Source organism: Mus pahari, chromosome 8 (assembly GCF_900095145.1).
Source record: "Mus pahari chromosome 8, PAHARI_EIJ_v1.1, whole genome shotgun sequence".
Lineage (NCBI taxonomy): Eukaryota > Metazoa > Chordata > Mammalia > Rodentia > Muridae > Mus > Mus pahari.
Window position 1 is genome coordinate 46,855,599 of NC_034597.1, and position 13,843 is coordinate 46,869,441.

The 13,843-nt window shown below is 51.3% G+C and overlaps 3 protein-coding genes across 3 annotated transcripts in view; 2 read left to right on the plus strand and 1 right to left on the minus strand.

Moving 5' to 3' along the window:
* Nop9 (NOP9 nucleolar protein) overlaps window positions 1-3,826 on the plus strand; it is an 8,594-nt gene extending 4,768 nt beyond the window's left edge. The window contains exons 5-10 of the mRNA XM_021203387.1: window positions 836-1,028; window positions 1,840-1,980; window positions 2,312-2,437; window positions 2,588-2,824; window positions 3,027-3,132; window positions 3,401-3,826. Of these exons, the coding sequence (XP_021059046.1) occupies window positions 836-1,028; window positions 1,840-1,980; window positions 2,312-2,437; window positions 2,588-2,824; window positions 3,027-3,132; window positions 3,401-3,558 (961 nt within the window). The 3' untranslated portion in view covers window positions 3,559-3,826. The remainder of the gene's footprint in view (window positions 1-835; window positions 1,029-1,839; window positions 1,981-2,311; window positions 2,438-2,587; window positions 2,825-3,026; window positions 3,133-3,400) is intronic.
* Cideb (cell death inducing DFFA like effector b) lies at window positions 3,812-8,235 on the minus strand. Its single transcript, XM_021203388.2, has 5 exons — window positions 8,058-8,235; window positions 7,668-7,812; window positions 4,879-5,025; window positions 4,466-4,656; window positions 3,812-4,317 (listed from the first exon to the last, which is right to left on the minus strand). Exons 1-5 carry the CDS (start codon window positions 8,096-8,098, stop codon window positions 4,182-4,184), a joined length of 660 nt encoding a protein of 219 aa, XP_021059047.1. The 5' UTR covers window positions 8,099-8,235; the 3' UTR covers window positions 3,812-4,181.
* A 2,026-nt stretch (window positions 8,236-10,261) lies between these two features.
* On the plus strand, window positions 10,262-12,088 carry Ltb4r2 (leukotriene B4 receptor 2). Its single transcript, XM_021204053.2, has 2 exons — window positions 10,262-10,408; window positions 10,780-12,088. Exon 2 carries the CDS (start codon window positions 10,796-10,798, stop codon window positions 11,876-11,878), a length of 1,083 nt encoding a protein of 360 aa, XP_021059712.1. The 5' UTR covers window positions 10,262-10,408; window positions 10,780-10,795; the 3' UTR covers window positions 11,879-12,088.
* The last annotated feature ends 1,755 nt before the right edge of the window (window positions 12,089-13,843 follow it).

Here is a 13,843-nt window from a genome sequence, read left to right on the forward strand (position 1 = left end):
TGGTTGTGAGCCACCATGTGGTTGCTGGGATTTGAACTCCGGACCTTTGGAAGAGCAGTCGGGTGCTCTTACCCACTGAGCCATCTCACCAGCCCTTAGATTTATTTTTATCTTATGTTTATGAAGTTGTGCTTACATGTGTGATGTACACTACATGTGCAGTGTCAATAGAGGCCAGAAGAGGGCAGCAGAAACCCTGGAACTGGACTTGCAGGTGGTTGTCAGCTGCCTTGTGCATGCTGGGGACTGAACCTTTGTTGTTGTTGTTGTTGTTGTTGTTGTTTTGGTTTTTCGAGACAGGGTTTCTTTGTGAAGCCCTGGCTGTCCTGGAACTCACTCTGTAGACCAGGTAGCTTCGAACTCAGAAATCCACCTGCCTCTGCCTCCGCCTCCCAAGTGCTGGATTAAAGGTGTGCGCCACCACTGCCGGTGGAACTGAACTTCGTAGGTTCTCCGCAAGAGCAGTGAGTACGTGCTCTTACCCACTGAGCCGCCTCTCAAGCCCCAGTCTCATCCTTCATCTGTGTGAGACAGGGTCTCGCTATGTAGCACTGGCTGGCCTAGGACTCATTATATACACCAGGTTGGCCGTGAACTCACTTCTTCCTCTTGAATACTGAGCTTAAAGGTGTGCATCATCAAACCCAGCTCTTTAAGAAAAAACTTTATTTTTACTTCACTTGTATGAGTCTGTTGCCTGTGTATATGTATGTGCACTGAGTTTGTAGTGGAGGGCAGGAAAGGGCCTGTGAAGCCAGGTTCCCTGCAGAAACATTAAGGACTGTTAACCACAGAGCTGCCTCTCTAGCCCTGGTCTCACTCTTCTTACCTCTAGCCCTCTACTTCTGTTTCTTCGGGATCAGACGAGCTCTAGACTCCTGGAGCAGGTGCTGCTGGTGTTAGAAGCAGAGAGGCTCCAGCGCCTCTATAAGGACCACTTCCAGGGTCAGCTGTGCTCCTTGGCCGAGCATCCCATTGCGAACTTCCCTTTGCAGCGCTTGCTGGATGCGGTCACTTCTCCTGAGCTAGTGAGTTGGAAACATGGCCTGGGTCCCTTCTGCTATTATTAATCATTGAGCCTTACTTATTTATTTATTTACTTATGTTGCTATTTTATTATTTTTATTATTTGGTTTTTTGAGAAAGAGTTTCTCTGTAGCCCCTAGAACTTGCTCTGTTAACTAAACTGGTCTTGAACTCAACAAGATTGACCTATGTCTGCATCCTGACTGCTGGGAAGGTGTGCGCCATCAGTGCCCTGCTTTGGGGCCTCACTTTATTGTGTGCTGGTCTCTGTACTTCCCTGACAGTTTACTACCTATCTATCACCCACGAGAGGTTATTCAGACAGACAAAGGGTGTTTTCCAGGGATCAGGGTGGAGGTACCCTTCTCCTAGCGTTTGGTTTTAGCTTCCCAGATCTAAATGCCAATCTGCTAAGTTCAAGTTTGCAGCTGGCAAGTTCTGTGGCTTCTTGTCTATAAATCCGCAGGTGTGCTGAAGCCAGTGCCGTAGCTTTCCTGCGGCTTACCGCAAGGGGCTTTTCCTGTGGTCCTTGGGTTGGCACATGGAGTAGAAGGGTGGGTTTAGTTCTAGACCCGCCTTGCCCTTGGTTTTCCCTGTCTTCTACAGAAGGAACTTTTAGACTCTTCCCTGGTAGGGTGGTCCCTCCATGGCTGTCATCTTCTGGGTTTTACACAGCACAGAGAACCATCTGATGTTGACAGTGTTTTTTATGTCTTTTCTAGAATTTTTTTAGTAGGAAGTTTTTTTCTGATTAACTTTATAGGAAGTCACTAATTGATTGTCAACAATTCTTCAATCCATGTCTCCTCTCAGCTGTCCCTTGTGTTTGAGGAGCTGAGCCCTGCCTTGGAAGCGGTCCTGGCCCGGGGCCACCCAGGGGTCGTTGTCGCCCTGGTGGAAGCCTGCCGCAGGGTTGGGACTCACCAGGCCCAGGTCTTGCAGCTGTTATTTGAGGTGAGTGGGTGTTATTTCACAGTTCATCCAGGCCCTGACCTAACTAGTTGGGATCTGTCTCATCTGGGTGTGGGAGGGTATGTATTGAGGGGGCTATAGATAGGGAGACAGATGAGTCTAAGAACAGCCCTGAAAAGAAATGTATCCTCCAGAACATGGAGAACTTTGAGGGGTAAGTGAATTCAGCTGAGTTCAGAGGCTGGGAGGGAGAACAAGGCAGGCGAGACTCTATGGAGCATGCTTTGCTGTTGAGCCAGATCTTATCTGGAAAATCATGGTGTTAGAGATGGGGTCCATCTCAGGAGTTATTATGCTTTGTCTTCCTATCTAGGCATTTCATTGTGCAGAGCCCCCGTCCCGGCAAGTAGCCTGTGTGCCTCTCTTTGCTTCTTTGTTGGCTTATGAGGTATACTATGAACTAATGGAGGAGGAGGGGGCGGTGCCTGCAGAACATCAGGTAAGATAGGGCTATTTGGGGGCTAGGGTTCTTAGGGCTTGGGAAACCCCTTGGGTTAACATGAGATTTCTGACCCCTTTGAAAAGGGTGCAGTAACCTAGAGATGCCATCATCTACCTGGTTCCTAATTCCCTATTTCTGTACTCCCAGGTTGAAATGGCCACAGCCAGAGCGCTGAGGGAGGTGACCGTGCTTGGGTCTCTACTGCTCCAGCATTTGCTGAATTTTTCCAATCCTGGACTTGTGCTGCGAAGTCTGAGTGCCTTGACCGGACCACAGCTTCTGACTCTGGCCCAGAGTCCCGCTGGCTCTCATGTATTTGATGCCATCCTGACTAGCCCCTCAGTGACACACAAGCAGCGTCGTCGTGTGCTGAAGACCCTAAAGGTTAGACTTGTGCTCCAGTCCCCCCAACCACTGCTTTAGAGAAAGGAGCTGCCAATCTCAGGATTGGACCTGAGAGCTGGAGGCAGGATCGGTCCTGTGTTGTTTAAACTGTGCCTCTCAGGGCTTCTGAAGTTATTTCTCTGTCCCCAGAACACACTGTGTACTTCCCTGGCGGGACTTTACCTTCCTTGTCTCAATTCAGGGACAGTATGTGGCTCTTGCATGCAGCCGCCATGGCAGCCGTGTATTAGATGCCATCTGGAGTGGAGCAGCTCTGGGGGCTCGGAAAGAAATTGCTGCTGAGTTGGGTGAGTACCACTGCCCGGGAGTGGTCTCCAGGCTCCTTCTGCACCCGGTAGCTGATTGGTTCAACAGATTTCAAAAGTGCAGTCTGGTTCTGCATTCTGCAGAGATGTTGTTATTCCTCCCTCTTTATCCGGCTTTCATACTTTAATGGTGAGGTGTTTGTAATTCCTGTTTTGGGCCAGTGTTGAGTGAAAATGGAGGGCCCTTTACCTCAAGTAGAGTTTGTCTTTAAGCATGAGTGATGCTAAATAGGAGTGGTTTTCTTTGCAGGAGAAAAGAACCAGGAGTTGATTCAAGATCCTTTTGGCCACCATGTGGCTCGAAATGTGGCCCTAACTACTTTCTTGAAGAGGCGAGAGGCCTGGGAACACCAGCAAAGTACTGTGGCCAAGCGGAGGCGGGTCTTGAACTCTATACTTGAAGACTGAGAGCGTGCAACTGGGAATAGGTCTCGATGGGGAGGGGGGCCATGCTTATCCTTCCTGGTTTAAATTGGAGCCAAAAGTCTTACTGCAGCCAGATGTAGTAATATGCACAAAACTGTAAACCTACTATTCCAGAGGGTAAAACAAGAAGATCAAGACTTCAAGGCCAACCTGGTCTGTGGCAGCTAGATCCTGTTAATCTCTATGCCCATCTGTTATTCTCCCCTCCCCCAAGACATACTGGTAAAGACTTTTGTATTTTTCTTGGAAATACTTTTATTTTTTAGGGGAAAGTTATCTTGCAGTAAAGCTAGGGACAGTTGTCGTTGGTTTGCAGGATCTTAGGGATAGGCGTCAGTAAGAACCTAGATACGGTGGAATCAGGATGCCAGGGGACAAGGTAGTGGTTCTGCAGGGTAAGTGGAAGGCAGGAATGGAGGGAAGACAGGTAGCATTCTTCAGGAAGATGTACAGACCAGAAGACCAAGGCAGTGTGCTGATCTGTTAGGATGCAGTCAGCTTGGTTACCTAGGGAACACTGCAGACCCCAAGCCTGATGATGCCTTTACTACCCTCATGTGTCACATGGAACCAGTCTTTCAGCACAGGCTCAAAGCATGATCTCATTAGGAGTGGAGGTGTGTCTGCCGGTGCCACTGCCATCGGTCAGCCCCCTCTACCACGTGGCGAAGGGTCGAGGAGATGCCCAGCAGCATATGGCCCAGGCCTTGCAGCAGCGAGGAAGTCCAACGGAGGAGCTCCCTGGAGGGCAGAGAGGAGATCAGAGAGTTAGGGGAAACTGCTGCAAGGATGTTGGGGCTTGGACGCCTGGGGGCGGGGGGGTTGATAAGGGAGAGCTAGCTCATGGGATACGTGGATCCGAGGGTTGTATGACACGCTGGTCTCTGACCTGAGTACTTTTTTAGGGCCAACTCCTTGAAAATCACAGCTCATGGAGTAGAGCCCGTAGAATGTAGCTTTCACGTTGAGGCTGCCGAAGAGGTCTCGAGGATTTTGCTTGTACACATCAAAGGTGATGCGGGCGATGTCCTTGCTGTGTTTTGGCTTCTCCCGTCCTAGGCCGTATGACAACATCCCACTCTGTGGGACATCCCCATCATTGAAGTAGACTTATCCTCATACCCTGAGAACCATCGCTAATCCTGTCAGTGCTGGATCTGTCTTCCCAATGTCATCTAATAGTGGATGTTCTTCACAGCTCCCCAGTGCCTCTGCCCCCAAGGTCAGTGGTAGGCTAGGGAAGAAGCCTGGGAGGACCAGAAAGGAGTGGGGACCTAAGCAGCCCCACTGTGGGCCTCTCACCTTGGGGCTCCAGCTCTGGCCCTGCTCGAGCGCCATCAAGCACGTGTCGTCTTCCAGCAGCTGGAAGAAATCCTCACTGTCCACAGCAGTCCCATCCTCCTCCAGAACCAGCGTTAGCACTCCACGTAGCAGCAAGGTCTCCAGGACCTGTCAGTGACAAGTGGCAGGAAGGGAGGCCCCGTCAGCCTCAAGCCGGTTGGCATATCAGCTCTACTTCCAGGTGTTTTGCCATCTTCCCTGTGGGGGTTTTGTTGGTTGCTTGGTTTTGTGGTCTTTTTTTTTTTTTTTTTTTTTTTGAGACAGGGTGTTGGTGTAGTGTAGCCTGCTCCCAAACTTAGCAATTCTGTGTTAGCTTGCTGGGTCCTGGGATTGTAGACACGAGCACTTCAGCTCATCCTTCCTAAAACTGGCAGTACTTTCTCTGTGTCGCCCTGGCTGTCCTGGAGCTTGGTCTGTAGACCAGGCTGGCCTCGAACTCAAGAGATTCACTGGCCTCTGTGTGCGACCATCACCACCCGACAGAAATGGCAGCTGTTGATGGACCTGTACAGAGCAAACCAACCTATCTACCCTCCCTCCCTGTGTACCTACCTACTCTTGCTCCTCTCTGAGCCACTCCTACTGGAACTGAATGACAAATCAGCTGGGTGTGGTAGTATGCCCGCAGTCCTGACTGCTCGGGAGTCAGAGGCAGGGGGATCACTGGAGTCTAGAAGTTTAAAACCAGACTTCAACAGTTTTGGACCCTGACTCCAAGTCTGTCCAGATGAAACCTGTCTTATCTAGCTTATCTGCAGTGTCGTCCTATGCTTTCCTGTTCTCTACAGTTGTTTTCTAAGTTAGCACCTTAACCTTTCTGAGGCCAAGTGGAACTGCTTGCCAAGGGCCACAGAAGGAACGTCAGGGTTAAGGAACAATTGGGTGAGAAAGAAAAGTCTTTGGCTGGATATAAACAGTCAAGGTGACCAGGAAGGGCGGGGCTCCCACTGACTCCTGTAAGGCCCTCTCAAGGAACCAGCACAGGTGCTGGTCTAGAGCATGTGATTGGCTGGCCAGCTCAACCTCAGTTTTAAGGATAGCTTCTGAGGCCTGCACCTCTCCCAGGAATCATTACCCAGGCCCACCCTGTAGGGAAGGAACTGGACTTGAAGTAACCAAGGAAGGCGACAGTTATATCTTAGTGGGTGTGCCTTCTGATAGAACTTTTTAGTGACTAAACATCCTTGAAGCTGCGCTTATGTCATTCCCTTGCACCAGAAACTGAGGCCCCAGGGTTTTGACCAATGTGTAAACACTATCAAAGGGTGGGATTTTTTTATTTTTTTTATTTTTTGTGGTTTTTCAAGACAGGGTTTCTCTGTGTGTCCCTGGCTGTCCTGGAACTTACTTTGTAAACCAGGCTGGCCTTGAACTCAGAAATCCGCCTTCCTCTGCCTCCCAAGTGCTAGGGCTAAAGGTGTGTGCCACCACGTCCGGCTAAAGGATGGGAATCTTAAACAGATGTGACCTCATATCACTTATCCTGTGTTGACACAGCTTCCTTTACATTTTTATTTTATTTTTAAAGATTTATTTATATGAGTATACTGTTGTTGTTTTCAGACACCCCAGAAGAAGGCAACAGATCTCTTTATAGATGGTTGTGAGCCACCCTGTGGTTGCTGGGAATTGAACTCAGGATCTCTGGATGAGCAGTCAGTGTTCTTAACCGCTGAGCCATCTCTCCAGCCCCTAAATTGTGTGTGTGAGGTGTGTGTATGTGAAAGCATGGAGAAGAGGGCATCTGATTGTCTGGAGTGGTTGTGAGCCACCAGGTGGGTGCTGGGAAACTCCCCTGTAAGAGCAGTGCATGCTCTTCACTGCTGGGCTCTCTCCTTTCCCATACCTCTTTTCGTAGGGACAACATGAGAAAATACTCCAAAAGGAAGGTCCAGCCCACCGTGATTTGGGAAAGAAAGCCACCTCACCTCAAGCCACCTAGCACAGCACACCTGGGGCTGTGTCCCTCCTTAGGGCAGGCCACTCCAGTCTGGGTTCTGCTTAGCTTTACTATCTAGATTGTTAAATAAACATCTGCTCCAGTTGTCTGTTGACTGACCTCATTAAGATCAGAGCCGAGATTCATCCCCTGCCCATGTCTGTCAGCTATGAGAACTTTGCATTTATTCAGTAATTGTGCAGACAAACAAGGCTGGAGCCGTGCTTCAGAGGTAAATTGTTTGCCTAGTATGCTGAAAGACCTGGGTTTAGTGCCCAACATTGAAAATGTTTTCTTAGGTTTTGAGGTATGTATCTTTAGTCTCAGTGTTTGGAAGCCTGAAGCAAGAGGGTTCTATTCTGAGTTCAAGGTTAGCCTGAGCTAAAAAGTGAGAGCCTGTTTCAAAAACAAAACAACAGGTTTTGATAGATTGAATATTTTCCCAGTGTTTGACAGCTAACAAGTAGCAGAACCAGGATTTGAAATTGGCTTTTTCTTAGAAATCAAGGGCTGGGAATTTAAATTGGTGGCAGAGCCCTCGCCTAGAGTTTTGATTCCTAGCACTATGAAAAGACATACAGATCGCCATGACTTCTGACCCATTTCTCCAGCCCTTTTTACCTACTGTTCCTCTGCCAAAGAAAGCCTACTATGCAGAGACTACTTTACTCAAATGTAGTACAGACTTACTGTTTCTTTGACCTCTGAAGGGGTGGCAATCATGGAGCCTGCACACTTCCTGCTCCCCAACCCCACTATCATGAATCCCATGGCTTCCTTGGTCCAGGAACCCAGAAGCTCGACCACTTACCTTATCTAGCAGTTCTTGGAGGCTGGCAGCTGTCAGTCCTTTCCGGACTGTCCGCTTATGATCACAGACACGGAAGGGTCGCTGAGGTGGAGGAGCTGAGCTCCAGACCCTACGGCTTAACTCCGAGCTCATGGTGGATACTGACCTGATGGTTGGGAACAAAACACCAGGAGTAAGGAGGGGGTTGGCAAGTCTGGCGATACTGGGGGGTGGGGTGGCTAGAGGGTGTAGGGTTACAGATCCAAAGGAGAGGCTTAGAAGAGGGAGGACAAAATAGTTGTAGAGTCAGAGAAATCTGTAGAGGCAGGGAAGTGAGTCTGTCTGGGGCTGTTTTGCCTTGTCTGCCCATATCCCTAGGGTTGAAGTATAGAAGCAAGGGTTAGAAATCACCTAAGCAGGCCATTGGGGTGGAAGGCTGAAAGGTACTCCATGTAGAGGGATGGGAAAGGCGAGTCGTTCCCTGTTGCTTTGGGGCTGGGCGCTTCTCTGTTGTTCTTGCTTTTTTGTATAAAGCTGAGATCTGAGCCCTGGTAAAGCGAGAGATGAGTCAAGCGTGGACTCTGCCCCCCTTGCCTGGTCAGTAAGAGGGACAAAGTCTGAGGAGGGAGGAGGAGGAGCCTCTGAGGCGTGGTAGAAGTTAGCAGTTTGTGTCTCTGTAGAGATGCAAAGGATGAGGTTAGATTTTTGATTCCCCGCCCCTTATCCAAACACAGTTTTACTTTGTAGTCCTCACTGGCCACCTTGAACTGATCTTCCTATTAGAACAGTGTTAGAACAGTTTCTGGCCCACACTCCCAGAGATGGAACATTCCATGTGAGCCCCGCTGACTGCCGCCACCTACTGGAAAGTTATAAACTGCAGTCTTTGGAAAAGCCTGGGCTAACTGTGATGGAGACTTGGGGACTATGAAAGGTGGGACACTGATGAGAAGCTTGATTCTGATCTACAGAACCAGCATCGCCAGGATCCTTTCTGGAACCCTGGCCTTCCTGCTTATCCCCTCCTTGCTTGGAAAAGTACTGGCTAAACATTTTTTCTTTCTGGCTTTATTCTCTAGAAATGCCTGCTCCAGTGTCTATGAGCCGACACTACTCTCATCTTTTTTGGTTTGCTAATTAAAAATGTATCTCCAGCTATGATCCCCACTACACTAATCAGAGGAGTATCTGGGCTTTAGCTGAGGGGGGGGGTTGGGGGGAGGAAGAGGGAGAGCACGCATGCTGGAAGACTTGGATTCTCCCTCCCTCCCTCCCTCCCTCCCTCCCTCTCAATAGGCCTGGAGATTTCTGTGCTGGTTAGGATAGCCGGGCAGTGAACCCTAGAAACCCACTTGTTTCCATCTGCCAACACTAGGATTACAAACCATGCACTCCTTTAACATGGTTTCTGGGTGCTGGATGCAGGTCCTCACACTTGTATAGCAAGGGCTTTGCTGACTGAGCCTCTCCCCAGCCTAAGAACTCTAGTTGTGATGGCCAAGGTCTCATTTCTGATGTTAACTGTAGCCACGATGGACAATTGCACAGAAACAGGTTTACTGTTAGTAAACCCCATAACTGAGCACAGCCCCTGCTCTCCTGACTGGGAGCCTTCCAGACTCTCCTAGTTCCCCAGCTCCCTGAGTCCTGAGAAACACAAAGTGCCTGGACAGCTCTGTGACTTAGCCAGCTTCATTTCTCATGCCAGCTGGAGCCCCAGCCAGGGTCACTTCAGGTACCAATCAAAGGCAAATTATATAGGGGTATGATACCTCTAGGGCAATCCTCAATGGGCATGCCCTAGTATTATTCTGCCTTAGGTATTCTGTATACCTCAGGGTCCTGATGGCTAGTCATGGGGAGCAATGCATTGAATTGCTCTCCTCTTCCTGATGTGGGGTGTGTGTGTGTGTGCGCGCGCGCGCGCGTGTGCGGGGGTGGGGGAGATGAGGAGGCCAGAGTCAGTGTTAGACTCTATGGAGCTAGAATTCCAAATAGTTATGAGCTGCCTACCACGGGTGCTGGGAAGCAGACCCAGGTCCTCTGGCCAAGCAGCCAGTTTCTTTACCACTGAGCCATCTCTTCAGCCTTCCTTTTCCTGATCTTAATATGCTCTGTCCCTCCCGAATGTTATGATCTCCACCCCCAAACCAGGTTGTAAGCTCTTTCTACCCGCATGCATAGCCTTAGGCCTGAGCATCATGCCTTACACTGAAAAGTTGTCACTGGCAACTGAGTAATAGCTGCAGGGTGGAAGGGCTCTGACAGGCCCCCAAAGAGACTGAAGCAGAGGAGGACACTCCAAAGGGACAGAAGATTGAAACAAGCAAAGGGAGAGCGTCTGGGAGAGCGTCTTGTTTGGGTTGCTTCTCTGTTGCCTGCAAGCCATGGAGGCTAGATAGAACGTAAACATTGCAGAAGGTGGGCTGGAAGGACTGAAGCCAGAGGTGGGGAAGATGTGAGAGCAGTCGTTAGCAGGTACAACTGCTCTTCTCCACAGGCTGAGCCTTCTCTGCACCTCAGCCTTATCCTGCTTCCTGGGGAGGCTGGCCTCCACATGCCTGGGCCCGTCAGTGATGGGAAGGAGTAGGAAGGAGGGCCCAGGGTGAGCACCATCTTGTCCCTCTCCATTCTCGACTCATCCTCTCAGCAAATGTGACAGGCACGGGGCAGGATTAGGCACCTCATCCACAGCAGCTGGCTTCACCTGTCACCTCCCTAAATCTCTCTGCACCCTCCCAACTCTGCTCTCTCCCAGCCGGGTAAGTAGATCTGCCCATTCTCCTTTATTCACTGCCAGCCACTTTAGCACTGAGATACAAAGACTGAGATTAGAGATTAGATACAGAGGCAGGTATGCAGAAGGCCAGAAGTGGAGACAGTGACTGTCTACAATGGAACTGGGGAACACCAGTGCCTTGGTACCAGTGGCCACTGGGAACACACCAAGCAGGGAAGGTTTGACTGAGGACAGAAGCCACAGGTTCTAAGGAGCTGTTTGAATTGGTTTCTTGGAGAGAAGAGAGGCAAGCCGCACAGAACTTGGGGGAGGCACGGTTCCTTCTCATCTAGCATCAGAGGTAATGTGGGCCTTTGCCCAATCCTGAATGTCCCCTTCTATGGATTCTTGCAGCTCTCCCCCTAGAAGGATGTCTGTCTGCTACCGTCCGCCTGGGAATGAGACGCTACTGAGCTGGAAGGGCTCGCGGGCCACCGGCACTGCCTTTCTACTGCTGGCGGCGTTGCTGGGACTGCCAGGCAATGGCTTCGTAGTGTGGAGTTTGGCGGGCTGGCGGCCCACGGCGGGGCGGCCGCTGGCGGCCACACTTGTGCTGCACCTGGCGCTGGCCGATGGCGCGGTGCTGCTGCTCACGCCACTCTTTGTGGCCTTCCTGAGCCGACAGGCTTGGCCCCTAGGCCAGGTGGGCTGCAAGGCGGTGTACTACGTGTGCGCGCTCAGTATGTACGCTAGTGTGCTGCTCACCAGCCTGCTCAGCCTGCAGCGCTGCCTGGCAGTCACTCGGCCCTTCCTGGCTCCCCGACTGCGCAGCCCGGCCCTGGCCCGCCGCTTGCTGCTGGGGGTCTGGCTGGCCGCCCTGGTGCTTGCCATCCCGGCCGCGGTCTACCGCCACCTCTGGGGCGGTCGCGTGTGTCAGCTGTGCCACCCATCGCCAGTGCATGCAGCTGCTCATCTGAGCCTGGAGACCCTGACTGCCTTCGTCTTGCCTTTTGGGACCGTGCTCGGCTGCTACGGCGTGACGCTGGCGCGGTTGCGGGGAGCGCGCTGGGGCTCGGGGCGACAAGGCACACGGGTGGGTCGTCTGGTGAGCGCCATCGTGCTGGCCTTTGGCTTGCTCTGGGCTCCCTACCACGCGGTCAATCTCCTACAGGCGGTGGCCGCGCTCGCTCCGCCGGAAGGACCCCTGGCCAGGCTCGGCGGGGCGGGCCAGGCGGCGCGCGCTGGAACTACAGCCTTGGCTTTCTTCAGTTCCAGCGTCAACCCAGTGCTCTATGTCTTCACAGCGGGGGATTTGCTGCCGCGGGCGGGGCCTCGGTTCCTTACTCGACTCTTCGAGGGCTCTGGGGAGGCCCGAGGGGGCAGCCGCTCTAGGGAGGGTACCATGGAGCTCCGAACTACTCCTAGGTTGAAAATAATGGGGCAGGGCAGGGGCAATGGAGACCCCGGAGGCGGAGGCGGGGGCAGGACGGAGAAAGACAGTCAGGAATGGTAGCCCCACCTCGGGGCTCCCCTACCACTTTTCATTGTGTTCCCAGAGCTCTGGAGTACTTGGGGACCCTTTTCTGATTGCAGTTTGAGTTTGGCTGAATAAGGATTTCTCTATCTGGACCTGATTCCTCCAAACCACGGGATTGTGAGGGTGACTGTGGCCTATGTTCAAAATTTGTGCTTACAGTACAGCCTAGATCCGTGTACCAACACTACTTACACGTTGCCAGCAGCTATTCTTGTGAAATACCCTGGGAAGCCATTCGCAGATGTGCTCCTGGAGTGTACTAAAGCTCTCTCATTCTCTACCGAGACGGGTCAGGACTGGATGGTGTCAGCCTTCAGCGGCTTCCTGTCCCACCTCCCCATCCAGGTCGCCTGCCTCCCTAGGCCTAGCTGGAGAACCACTTTAGAGTTTGGATGGGAGTGGATAAAATCTATTCTTAGAAACATTTAGGAGGAAGAAACTGGCCTACGAGCGAGGAGCGAGCGGGGAAGGAAATCTGTGTAGTGTGAAGAGAAAGTGTTCCTGCTTGACTGGTGATTGGCACTGAGACAAAAGCACATGGCTGGATGTGGGTGCAGGAACCTAGGACCCCAATATTTAACCCTTCCCTCTGACCCTGGGCTCACCCCTGCGTACCCTTTAAAAACCACCAGACCTACGAAGAAACCCAGGAGCCAGAAATTGCTTTACAGGGGGAAGTTTGAAGATTGATGAGGAAGAAGTGTGGGGAATGGTAGGGATATCTGGAAAACTGAAAGAAATGTTTAGGAAGGTGGTACCTTCCTTTTCTCCGTCTTCTCTTCCTGTTGCCTTCCCTCTTCCCAAGGTTGTTGATGTTCCTAACCCTTCTCCATTACTTCTAGCCTCCACCTTTTGGAATCTCCTTATTATCAGATCTAAAACCTGAATGACCCCTTTGATTTGGGGGACAGTAGAACGCAAGGTTTTCTTTTTGTTTGTTTGTTTTTTTTTGTTTTTCCTTTAGGGAGCATCATGGGTCCACACACAACCAGCCCATCCTAGTTGGCTCAGAACATTCTTACTAGCCTTCAGAATCCCTTGTTCCCACATGCATCAGTCTCCAGCGCACTGAGACAGCTGACCTCCCAAGTGGCTACTCTGGGCTCTACTTCAATGACCTTTCTTGCCCTTCAGGCAGAGGACAACACATGCACAAAAAAAGGAAACCCAGTCTCCAGGGTCATGCTGCAAACACCAAAACCAGGGTTGCCGTGACTTCTGAATCGGGGGGGGGGGGAAGTGTACTTAGCATGCCTAGGCTCTGGAGGCGGAGGGAAGATGGCTTCCCAAGGGAGATGGAGTGGGGAGAAAGTGCAAAGATAACCCACTGTCCGCTTGGGAGGGCTGTGGGTGACCCTGGAGCTCCGAACCCGAAGCTTTCTTCTGAAACACAGAATCTGTCCTGTCCTGGTGCTCTGGAGCAGAGGTTCCTGAACTTCCCCTGCTGTATACTCTCCCCCTTACACACCCCATGTGGTCAGAGAGATCCTTCCTCAACTCTGCCCTCTCTTCTTGCTGTGGTTTCAGCCTCCCTTTTCATCATATCCTCTGCTCCACAGTTACTGGGCCAATGCTGGCTGATCTGGCTTTTCTCAACTTACAGCAAGTGAGGGCACTGGAGAACTAAGGGACATCAGTGAACACCATTACTCTGCTTTTCCTAAGAAGTGACACAGTGAAAGACAAACAGAAAGGTCCATGCAGACTGAAGGAATGTGTTCTTGGTGCTATGGGACACTTCAAAGAGAGCCAGCATCTGTGGTGGCTTTACGAATTCTTAGATGCTCTTGTGGTAGGGCTGGAGGGAGGCGCTGCTGGCCCTGAGCCATCCTTCTCATCCTTCTTCCTTCTCAGTATCCCCTAGCTTAGCCCACATTCTCCCTGTCAGAGTTGAAACCAGATGGTACAAGGCTGTAGGGATGCAGGAAAGAAGTGTGGATT

Coding starts and splice junctions, on each gene's coding strand:
- Cideb (XM_021203388.2), bottom strand. CDS start 8,098: ATGGAGTACCTTTCAGCCTTCCACCCCAATGGCCTGCTTAG. Junction 5,026..7,667: donor TCCAAGAACTGCTAGATAAG/GTAAGTGGTCGA, acceptor TGTCACTGACAG/GTCCTGGAGACCTTGCTGCT. Junction 4,657..4,878: donor GCCAGAGCTGGAGCCCCAAG/GTGAGAGGCCCA, acceptor GATGTCCCACAG/AGTGGGATGTTGTCATACGG.
- Ltb4r2 (XM_021204053.2), top strand. CDS start 10,796: ATGTCTGTCTGCTACCGTCCGCCTGGGAATGAGACGCTACTGAGCTGG.